Source organism: Scyliorhinus torazame, chromosome X, assembly GCF_047496885.1.
Source record: "Scyliorhinus torazame isolate Kashiwa2021f chromosome X, sScyTor2.1, whole genome shotgun sequence".
Taxonomy (NCBI): Eukaryota; Metazoa; Chordata; class Chondrichthyes; order Carcharhiniformes; family Scyliorhinidae; genus Scyliorhinus; species Scyliorhinus torazame.
This window is the reverse complement of record NC_092738.1, coordinates 36,999,619-37,011,794: the sequence shown is the minus strand read 5'-3', so window position 1 is coordinate 37,011,794 and position 12,176 is coordinate 36,999,619. Positions and strand designations below refer to the sequence as shown.

General features: G+C 53.3%; 1 protein-coding gene across 2 annotated transcripts in view; it reads right to left on the bottom strand.

The window, feature by feature from the left end:
- LOC140405531 (sterol O-acyltransferase 2-like) overlaps positions 1 to 12,176 on the bottom strand; it is a 172,601-nt gene that overhangs the window by 65,464 nt on the left and 94,961 nt on the right. For both annotated transcript variants that reach the window (XM_072494088.1, XM_072494087.1), the window contains exon 6: positions 9,340 to 9,447. In XM_072494088.1, coding sequence (XP_072350189.1) covers positions 9,340 to 9,447 — 108 coding nt within the window. The remainder of the gene's footprint in view (positions 1 to 9,339; positions 9,448 to 12,176) is intronic.

Here is a 12,176-nt window from a genome sequence, read left to right as displayed (position 1 = left end):
ACTTAATCCGCTCTAGCTTTATAAACCCCGCCATGTCATTTATCCAGGTCTCCACCCCCGGGGGCTTGGCTTCTTTCCACATTAGCAATATCCTGCGCCGGGCTACTAGGGACGCAAAGGCCAAAACATCGGCCTCTCTCGCCTCCTGCACTCCCGGCTCTTGTGCAACCCCAAATATAGCCAACCCCCAGCTTGGTTCGACCCGGACTCCTACTACTTTTGAAAGCACCTTTGTCACCCCCATCCAAAACCCCTGTAGTGCCGGGCATGACCAAAACATATGGGTATGATTCGCTGGGCTTCTCGAGCACCTCGCACACCTATCCTCCACCCCAAAAAATTTACTGAGCCGTGCTCCAGTCATATGTGCCCTGTGTAATACCTTAAACTGAATCAGGCTTAGCCTGGCACACGAGGACGACGAGTTTACCCTGCTTAGGGCATCTGCCCACAGCCCCTCCTCGATCTCCTCCCCCAGCTCTTCTTCCCATTTCCCTTTTAGTTCATCTACCATAGTCTCCCCTTCGTCCCTCATTTCCCTATATATATCTGACACCTTACCATCCCCCACCCATGTCTTTGAGATCACTCTGTCCTGCGCCTCTTGTGTCGGGAGCTGCGGGAATTCCCTCACCTGTTGCCTCGCAAAAGCCCTCAGTTGCATATACCTGAATGCATTCCCTTGGGGCAACCCATATTTCTCGGTCAGCGCTCCCAGACTCGCGAACTTCCCATCCACAAACAGATCTTTCAGTTGCGTTATTCCTGCTCTTTGCCACATTCCATATCCCCCATCCATTCCCCCCGGGGCAAACCTATGGTTGTTTCTTATCGGGGACCCCCCCAAGGCTCCAGTCTTTCCCCTATGCCGTCTCCACTGTCCCCAAATCTTCAGCGTAGCCACCACCACCGGGCTTGTGGTGTAGTTCCTCGGTGAGAACGGCAATGGGGCTGTCACCATAGCCTGTAGGCTAGTCCCCCTACAGGACGCCCTCTCTAATCTCTTCCACGCCGCTCCCTCCTCCTCTCCCATCCACTTACTCACCATTGAAATATTAGCGGCCCAATAATACTCACTTAGGCTCGGTAGTGCCAGCCCCCCCCTATCCCTGCTACGCTGTAAGAATCCCTTCCTCACTCTCGGGGTCTTCCCGGCCCACACAAAACCCATGATGCTCTTTTCAATCCTTTTAAAAAAAGCCTTCGTGATCACCAACGGGAGGCACTGAAACACAAAGAGGAATCTCGGGAGGACCACCATCTTAACCGCCTGCACCCTCCCTGCCAGTGACAGGGATACCATATCCCATCTCTTAAAATCCTCCTCCATTTGTTCCACCAACCGCGTTAAATTTAACCTGTGCAATGTGCCCCAATTCTTGGCTATCTGGATCCCCAGGTAACGAAAGTCCCCTGTTACCTTCCTCAACGGTAGGTCCTCTATTTCTCTACTCTGCTCCCCTGGATGCACCACAAACAACTCACTTTTCCCCATGTTCAATTTATACCCTGAAAAATCCCCAAACTCCCCAAGTATCCGCATTATTTCTGGCATCCCCTCCGCCGGGTCCGCCACGTATAGTAGCAAATCGTCCGCATACAAAGATACCCGGTGCTCTTCTCCTCCCCTAAGTACTCCCCTCCACTTCTTGGAACCCCTCAACGCTATCGCCAGGGGCTCAATCGCCAGTGCAAACAATAATGGGGACAGAGGGCATCCCTGCCTTGTCCCTCTATGGAGCCGAAAATATGCAGATCCCAGTCCATTCGTGACCACGCTTGCCATCGGGGCCCTATACAACAGCTGCACCCATCTAACATACCCCTCTCCAAAACCAAATCTCCTCAACACCTCCCACAAATAATCCCACTACACTCTATCAAATGCTTTCTCGGCATCCATCGCCACTACTATCTCCGTTTCTCCCTCTGGTGGGGCCATCATCATTACCCCTAACAACCTCCGTATATTCGTGTTCAGCTGTCTCCCCTTCACAAACCCAGTTTGGTCCTCGTGGACCACCCCCGGGACACATTCCTCTATTCTCATTGCCATTACCTTGGCCAGGACCTTGGCATCTACATTTAGGAGGGAAATAGGTCTATCGGACCCGCATTGTAGCGGGTCCTTTTCCTTCTTTAAGAGAAGCGATATCGTTGCTTCAGACATAGTCGGGGGCAGTTGTCCCCTTTCCTTTGCCTCATTAAAGGTCCTCGTCAGTACCGGGGCGAGCAAGTCCACATATTTTCTATAGAATTCGACTGGGAATCCATCCGGTCCCGGGGCCTTTCCCGCCTGCATGCTCCTAATTCCTTTCACCACTTCTTCTACCTCGATCTGTGCTCCCAGTCCCACCCTTTCCTGCTCTTCCACCTTGGGAAATTCCAGCCGATCCAAGAAGCCCATCATTCTCTCCCTCCCATCCGGGGGTTGAGCTTCATATAATTTTTAATAAAATGTCTTGAACACTCCATTCACTCTCTCCGCTCCCCGCTCCATCTCTCCTTCCTCATCCCTCACTCCCCCTATTTCCCTCGCTGCTCCCCTTTTCCTCAATTGGTGTGCCAGCAACCAACTGCAGGCCTTCTCCCCATATTCGTACTGTACACCCTGTGCCTTCCTCCATTGTGCCTCTGCAGTGCCTGTAGTCAGCAAGTCAAATTCTACATGTAGCCTTTGCCTTTCCCTGTACAGTCCCTCCTCCGGTGCTTCCGCATATTGTCTGTCCACCCTCAAAAGTTCTTGCAGCAACCGCTCCCGTTCCTTACTCTCCTGCTTCCCTTTATGTGCCCTTATTGATATCAGTTCCCCTCTAACCACCGCCTTCAACGCCTCCTAGATCACTCCCACCTGGACCTCCCCATTATCATTGAGTTCCAAGTACTTTTCAATGCACCCCCTCACCCTTAGACACACCCCCTCATCTGCCATTAGTCCCATGTCCATTCTCCAGGGTGGGCGCCCTCCTGTTTCCTCCCCTATCTCCAAGTCCACCCAGTGTGGAGCGTGATCCGAAATGGCTATAGCCGTATACTCCGTTCCCCTCACCTTCGGGATCAATGCCCTACCCAGCACAAAAAAGTCTATTCGCGAGTAGACTTTATGGACATAGGAGAAAAACGAGAACTCCTTACTCCTAGGTCTGCTAAATCTCCACGGGTCTACACCTCCCATCTGCTCCATAAAATCTTTAAGTACCTTGGCTGCTGCCGGCCTCCTTCCAGTCCTGGACTTCGACCTATCCAGCCCTGGTTCCAACACCGTATTAAAATCTCCCCCCATTATCAGCTTTCCCATCTCTAGGTCCGGAATGCGTCCTAGCATCCGCCTCATAAAATTGGCATCATCCCAGTTCGGGGCATATACGTTTACCAAAACCACCGTCTCCCCCTGTAGTTTGCCACTCACCATCACGTATCTGCCCCCGTTATCCGCCACTATAGTCTTTGCCTCGAACATTACCCGCTTCCCCACTAATATAGCCACCCCCCTGTTTTTCGCATCTAGCCCCGAATGGAACACCTGCCCCACCCATCCTTTGCGTAGCCTAACCTGGTCTATCAGTTTCAGGTGCGTTTCCTGTAACATAACCACATCTGCCTTAAGTTTCTTAAGGTGTGCGAGTACCCGTGCCCTCTTTATCGGCCCGTTCAGCCCTCTCACGTTCCACGTGATCAGCCGAGTTGGGCGGCTTCCTACCCCCCCCCCCTTGTCGATTAGCCATCACCTTTTTCCAGCTCCTCACCCGGTTCCCACGCAGCTGTATCTCCCCCAGGCGGTGCCCCCCCGCCCATCCTCTCCCATACCAGCTCCCCCCTCTCCCCAGCAGCAGCAACCCAGTAATTCCCCCCTCCCACCCCCCCCCCGCTAGATCCCCCGCTAGCGTAATTACTCCCCCCATGTTGCTCCCAGAAGTCAGCAAACTCTGGCTGACCTCGGCTTCCCCCCGTGACCTCGGCTCGCACCGTGCGACGCCCCCTCCTTCCTGCTTCTCTATTCCCGCCATGATTATCATAGCGCGGGAACCAAGCCCGCGCTTCTCCCTTGGCCCCGCCCCCAATGGCCAACGCCCCATCTCCTCCATCTCCCCTCCTCCCCCCATCACCACCTGTGGGAGAGAGAAAAGTTACCACATCGCAGGATTAGTACATAAAACCCCTCTTTGCCCCCCACATTCGCCCCACCACTTTGTTCGAACATTCTTTTTAATAACCCGCTCATTCCAGTTTTTCTTCCACAATAAAAGTCCACGCTTCATCCGCCGTCTCAAAGTAGTGGTGCCTCCCTTGATATGTGACCCACAGTCTTGCCGGTTGCAGCATTCCAAATTTTATCTTCTTTTTATGAAGCACCGCCTTGGCCCGATTAAAGCTCGCCCTCCTTCTCGCCACCTCCGCACTCCAGTCTTGATAAACGCGGATCACCGCGTTCTCCCATTTACTGCTCCGAGTTTTCTTCGCCCATCTAAGGACCATTTCTCTATCCTTAAAATGGAGGAATCTCACCACTATGGCTCTGGGAATTTCTCCTGCTCTCGGTCCTCGCGCCATCACTTGGTATGCTCCCTCCACCTCCAACGGACCCGCCGGGGCCTCCGCTCCCATTAACGAGTGCAGCATCGTGCTCACATATGCCCCGACGTCCGCTCCCTCCACACCTTCAGGAAGACCAAGAATCCTCAGGTTGTTCCTCCTTGCGTTGTTTTCCAGTGCCTCCAACCTTTCCACACATCGTTTCTGATGTGCCTCATGCATCTCCGTCTTCACCACCAGGCCCTGTATATCGTCCTCATTCTCGGCTGCCTTTGCCTTCACGACCCGAAGCTCCCGCTCCTGGGTCTTTTGTTCCTCCTTTAGCCCTTCGATCGCCTGTAGTATCGGGGCCAACAGCTCTTTCTTCATTTCCTTTTTGATCTCTTCCACACAGCATTTCAAGAACTCTTGTTGTTCAGGGCCCCATGTTAAACTGCCACCTTCCGACGCCATCTTGGTTTTTGCTTGCCTTCCTTGCCGCTGCTCCAAAGGATCCACTGCAATCTGGCCACTCTCTCCTCCTTTTTCCATCCGTATCCAGGGGGGATTCCCTTCTGGTTTACGGCACAGTGTTTTTAGCCGTCAAAATTGCCGTTGGGGCTCCTATCAAGAGCCCAAAAGTCCGTTTCACAGGGAGCTGCCGAAACGTGCGACTCAGCTGGTCATCGCCGCACCCGGAAGTCGGGTATCTGTTATTCTAAAACCACCCCAAAACCCTCGATTAGATTCCAGTCTGTAACTCACTCCCGGGGATCTGTTATTCTAAAACCACCCCAAAACCCTCGATTAGATTCCAGTCTGTAACTCACTCCCGGGTATCTGTTATTCTATATATAAACTACCCTGAACCCCTCGATTAGATTCCAGTCTGTAACCCACTCCCGGGTATCTGTTATTCTATATAAACCACCCCGAACCCCTCGATTAGATTCCAGTCTGTAACTCACTCACAGGTATCTGTTATTCTATATATAAACCACCCCGAACCCCTCGATTAGATTCCAGTCTGTAATTCACTCTCGGGTATCTGTTATTCTATATATAAACCACCCTGAACCCCTCGATTAGATTCCAGTCTGTAACTCACTCCCGGGTATCTGTTATTCTATATATAAACCACCCCGAACCCCTCGATTAGATTCCAGTCTGTAATTCACTCTCGGGTATCTGTTATTCTATATATAAACCACCCTGAACCCCTCGATTAGATTCCAGTCTGTAACTCACTCCCGGGTATCTGTTATTCTATATATAAACCACCCCGAACCCCTCGATTAGATTCCAGTCTGTAACTCAATCCTGGGTGTCTGTTATTCTATATATAAACCACCCCGACCCCTCGATTAGATTCCAGTCTGTAACTCACTCCCGGGTATCTGTTATTCTATATATAAACTACCCTGAACCCCTCGATTAGATTCCAGTCTGTAACTCACTCCCGGGTATCTGTTGTTCTATATATAAACCACCCCAAACCCCTCGATTAGATTCCAGTCTGTAACTCACTCCCGGGTATCTGTTATTCTATATATAAACTACCCTGAACCCCTCGATTAGATTCCAGTCTGTAACTCACTCCCGGGTATCTGTTATTCTATGTATAAACCACCCCGCACCCCTCGATTAGATTCCAGTCTGTTACTCACTCCCGGGTATCTGTTATTCTATATATAAACTACCCTGAACCCCTTGATTAGATTCCATACTGTAACTCACACCCGGGTATCTGTTATTCTATATATAAACCACCCCAAACCCCTCGATTAGATTCCAGTCTGTAACTCAATCCTGGGTGTCTGTTATTCTATATATAAACCACCCCGACCCCTCGATTAGATTCCAGTCTGTAACTCACTCCCGGGTATCTGTTATTCTATATATAAACTACCCTGAACCCCTCGATTAGATTCCAGTCTGTAACTCACTCCTGGGTATCTGTTATTCTATATATAAACCACCCCGACCCCTCGATTTGATTCCAGTCTGTAACTCACTCCTGGGTATCTGTTATTCTAAAACCACCCCAAAACCCTCGATTAGATTCCAGTCTGTAACTCACTCCCGGGTATCTGTTATTCTATATATAAACTACCCTGAACCCCTCGATTAGATTCCAGTCTGTAACTCACTCCCGGGTATCTGTTATTCTATATATAAACCACCCCGACCCCTCGATTAGATTCCAGTCTGTAACTCACTCCCGGGTATCTGTTATTCTAAAACCACCCGAAAACCCTCGATTAGACTCCAGTCTGTAACTCACTCCCAGGTATCTGTTATTCTATATATAAACTACCCAAACCCCTCGATTAGATTCCAGTCTATAACTCACTCCCGGGTATCTGTTATTCTATATATAAACCACCCCGCACCCCTCGATTAGATTCCAGTCTGTAATTCACTCCCGGGTATCTGTTATTCTATATATAAACCACCCCGAACGCCTCGATTAGATTCCAGTCTGTAACTCACTCCCGGGTATCTGTTATTCTATATATAAACTACCCTGAACCCCTCGATTAGATTCCAGTCTGTAACCCACTCCCGGGTATCTGTTATTCTATATATAAACCACCCCGAACCCCTCGATTAGATTCCAGTCTGTAATTCACTCCCGGGTATCTGTTATTCTATATATAAACCACCCCGAACCCTTCGATTAGATTCCAGTCTGTAACTCACTCTCGGGTATCTGTTATTATATATTTAAACCACCCCGAACCCCTCGATTAGATTCCAGTCTGTTACTCACTCCCGGGTATCTGTTATTCTATATATAAACCACCCTGAAGCCCTCGATTCGATTCCAGTCTGTAACTCACTCCCGGGTTTCTGTTATTCTATATATAAACCACCCCGAACCCCTCGATTAGATTCCAGTCTGTAACTCACTCCCGGGTATCTGTTATTCTATATATAAACCACCCCGAACCCCTCGATTAGATTCCAGTCTGTAACTCACTCCCGGGTATCTGTTATTCTATATATAAACCCCCCCCAAACCCCTCGATTAGATTCCAGTCTGTAACTCACTCCCGGGTATCTGTTATTCTATATATAAACCACCCTGAACCCCTCGATTAGATTCCAGTCTGTAACTCACTCCCGGGTATCTGTTATTCTATATATAAACCACCCTGAACCCCTCGATTAGATTCCAGTCTGTAACTCACTCCCAGGTATCTGTTATTCTATATATAAACCACCCCGAACCCTTCAATTAGATTCCAGTCTGTAACTCACTCCCGCGTATCTGTTATTCTATATATAAACCATCCCGAACACCTCGATTAGATTCCAGTCTGTAACTCACTCCCAGGTATCTGTTATTCTATATATAAACCACCCCGAACCGCTCGATTAGATTCCAGTCTGTAACTCACTCACAGGTATCTGTTATTCTATATATAAACCATCCCGAACCCCTCGATTAGATTCCAGTCTGTAACTCACTCCCGGGTATCTGTTATTCTATATATAAACCATCCCGAACACCTCGATTAGATTCCAGTCTGTAACTCACTCCCAGGTATCTGTTATTCTATATATAAACCACCCCGAACCGCTCGATTAGATTCCAGTCTGTAACTCACTCCCAGGTATCTGTTATTCTATATATAAACCACCCCGAACCCCTCGATTAGATTCCAGTCTGTAACTCACTCCCGGGTATCTGTTATTCTATATATAAACCACCCTGAACCCCTCGATTAGATTCCAGTCTGTAACACACTCTCGGGTATCTGTTATTCTATATATAAACCACCCTGAACCCCTCGATTAGATTCCAGTCTGTCACTCACTCCCGGGTATCTGTTAATCTATATATAAACCACCCCAAACCCCTCGATTAGATTCCAGTCTGTAACTCACTCCCGGGTATCTGTTATTCTATAAATAAACCACCCCAAACCCCTCGATTAGATTCCAGTCTGTAACTCACTCCCGGGTATCTGTTATTCTATATATAAACCACCCTGAACCCCTCGATTAGATTCCAGTCTGTAACTCACTCCCAGGTATCTGTTATTCTATATATAAACCACCCCGAACCGCTCGATTAGATTCCAGTCTGTAACTCACTCCCAGGTATCTGTTATTCTATATATAAACCACCCCGAACCCCTCGATTAGATTCCAGTCTGTAACTCACTCCCGGGTATCTGTTATTCTATAAATAAACCACCCCAAACCCCTCGATTAGATTCCAGTCTGTAACTCACTCCCGGGTATCTGTTATTCTATATATAAACCACCCCAAACCCCTCGATGAGATTCCAGTCTGTAACTCACTCCCGGGTATCTGTTATTCTATATATAAACCACCCCGAACCCCTCGATTAGATTCCAGTCTGTAACTCACTCCCGGGTATCTGTTATTCTATAAATAAACCACCCCAAACCCCTCGATGAGATTCCAGTCTGTAACTCACTCCCGGGTATCTGTTATTCTATATATAAACCACCCCAAACCCCTCGATTAGATTCCAGTCTGTAACTCACTCCCGGGTATCTGTTATTCTATAAATAAACCACCCCAAACCCCTCGATTAGATTCCAGTCTGTAACTCACTCCCGGGTATCTGTTATTCTATAAATAAACCACCCCAAACCCCTCGATTAGATCCAGTCTGCAACTCACTCCCAGGTATCTGTTATTCTATATATAAACCATCCCGAACCCCTCGATTAGATTCCAGTCTGTAACTCACTCCCGGGTATGTGTCAGATAAGAGGAAGCGAGGAATAAGGCTGAGTTGAGCTGTGATCGGAAGCGGTGATTCGACCTGCGCACAGTATTCTCACCTGCCTTCATCGATGAATTCTACGGCCATTGTACTCACAACAAAGACAATCAACAGAGCGATGAACATGTGATATATTGTCCGAATGTGGGGACTCTCGAACAATTCACTGGAAAAGAAGAAGCAATCAGCCAGTTTGGGTAAGTTTAAACAAAGAGAAGAATTTTACCCTCAAAAGCAACAGCACTCCCAGTCTGGTATTTAAACAGCTGGATCTAATCAGGATTCAGCACGTAGCCCCCACCCCCTCACCCACACACCCTCACCCACACCCCCTCACCCACACCCCCTCACCCACACCCACACCCCTCACCCACACACCCACTCCCCCTCACCCCCACACCCTCACCCACACCCCCAACCCCTCACCCCCACACCCTCACCCACACCCCCAACCCTTCACCCACACACACACTCCCCCTCACCCCCACACCCTCACCCACACACCACACCCTCACCCACACCCCACCCCCTCACACCCACACCCTCACCCACACCCCCAACCCCTCACCCACACCCCCACTCCCCCTCACCCCCACACCCTCACCCACACCCCACCCCCTCACACCCACACCCTCACCCACACCCCCAACCCCTCACCCACACCCCCACTCCCCCTCACCCCCACACCCTCACCCACACCCCACCCCCTCACCCCCACACCCTCACCCACACCCCAACCCCTCACCCACACACCCACTCCCCCTCACCCCCACACCCTCACCCACACCCCACACCCTCACCCCCACACCCTCACCCACACCCCAACCCCTCACCCACACACCCACTCCCCCTCACCCACACCCTACCCCCTCACCCACACCCCACCCCCTCACCCACCCCCTCACCCACACCCCACCCCCAACCCCTCACCCACACACCCACTCCCCCTCACCCACACCCCACCCCCTCACCCCCACACCCACGCCCCCTCACCCACACCCCACCCGCTCACCCCCACACCCTCACCCACACCCTCACCCACACCCCACACCCTCACCCCCAACCCCTCACCCACACACCCACTCCCCCTCACCCACACCCCACACCCTCATCCCCACACCCACTCCCCCTCACCCACACCCCACCCCCTCACCCTCACCCCCACACCCACTCCCCCTCACCCACACCCCCTCACCCCCACACCCACTCCCACTCACCCCCTCACCCACACCCCTCACCCCCAACCCCTCACCCACACACCCACTCCCCCTCACCCACACCCCACCCCCTCACCCTCACCCCCACACCCACACCCCCTCACCCACACCCCCTCACCCACTCCCACTCACCCACACCCCACCCCCTCACCCCCACACCCTCACCCACACCCCCAAACCCTCACCCACACACCCACTCCCCCTCACACCCTCACCCACACCCCACACCCTCACCCACACCCCACCCCCTCACCCCCACACCCTCACCCACACCCCAACCCCTCACCCACACACCCACTCCCCCTCACCCCCACACCCTCACCCACACCCCCAACCCCTCACCCCCACACCCACACCCACATCCCCAACCCCTCACCCACACACCCACTCCCCCTCACCCCCACACCCTCACCCACACCCTCACCCACACCCCACCCCCTCACCCACACCCCACCCCCTCACCCACACCCTCACCCACACCCCACCCCCTCACCCCCAACCCCTCACCCACACACCCACTCCCCCTCACCCACACCCCACCCCCTCACCCCCACACCCACTCCCCCTCACCCACACCCCACCCCCTCACCCCCACACCCTCACCCACACCATCACCCACACCCCACCCCCTCACCCCCACACCCTCACCCACACCCTCACCCACACCCCACCCGCTCACCCCCAACCCCTCACCCACACACCCACTCCCCCTCACCCACACCCTCACCCCCACACCCACTCCCCCTCACCCCACCCCCTCACCCACACCCCCTCACCCCCACACCCACTCACCCACACCCCACCCCCTCACCCACACCCCCTCATCCCCACACCCACTCCCACTCACCCACACCCCATCCCCTCACCCACACCCCCTCACCCCCACACCCTCTCCCCCTCACCCACACCCCACCCCTCACCCCCACACCCACTCCCCCTCACCCACACCCCACGCCCTCATCCCCACACCCACTCCCCCTCACCCACACCCCACACCCTCGCCCCCACACCCACTCCCCCTCACCCACACCCCACACCCTTGCCCCCACACCCACACCCCCTCACCCACACCCCACACCCTCACCCGCACCCCCTCACCCACACCCTCACCCACACCCCCTCACCCACACCCTCACCTCACGCCCTCACCCCCACACCCACTCCCCCTCACCCACACCCCACACCCTTGCCCCCACACCCACTCCCCCTCACTCCACACCACCCCCTCACCCCCACTCCCCCTCACCCACACCCTACACCCTCACCCACACCCCCTCACCCACACCGTCACCCACATCCCACATCCCCTCACCCACACCCTCACCCCACGCCCTCATCCACAGCCCCTCACCCACACCCCACACCCTCACCCACATCCCCTCACCCACACCCTCACCCCACGCCCTCACCCACACCCCCTCACCCACACCCCCTCACCCCCACCCCCTCACCCCCACTCCCTTACCCCCACTCCCTCACCCCAGCCCGCCCCCTCAGCCACACACCCTCACCCCCACTCCCTCACCCCCACTCCCTCACCCCCAGCACACCCCCTCACCCACAACCCCTCGCCCACACCCCCTCACTCCCACCCCCTCACCCCCTCACCCACACCCCCACACCCTCACCCCATCCTCTCACCCCCACACCCTCACCCCCACACCCTCACTCACACCCC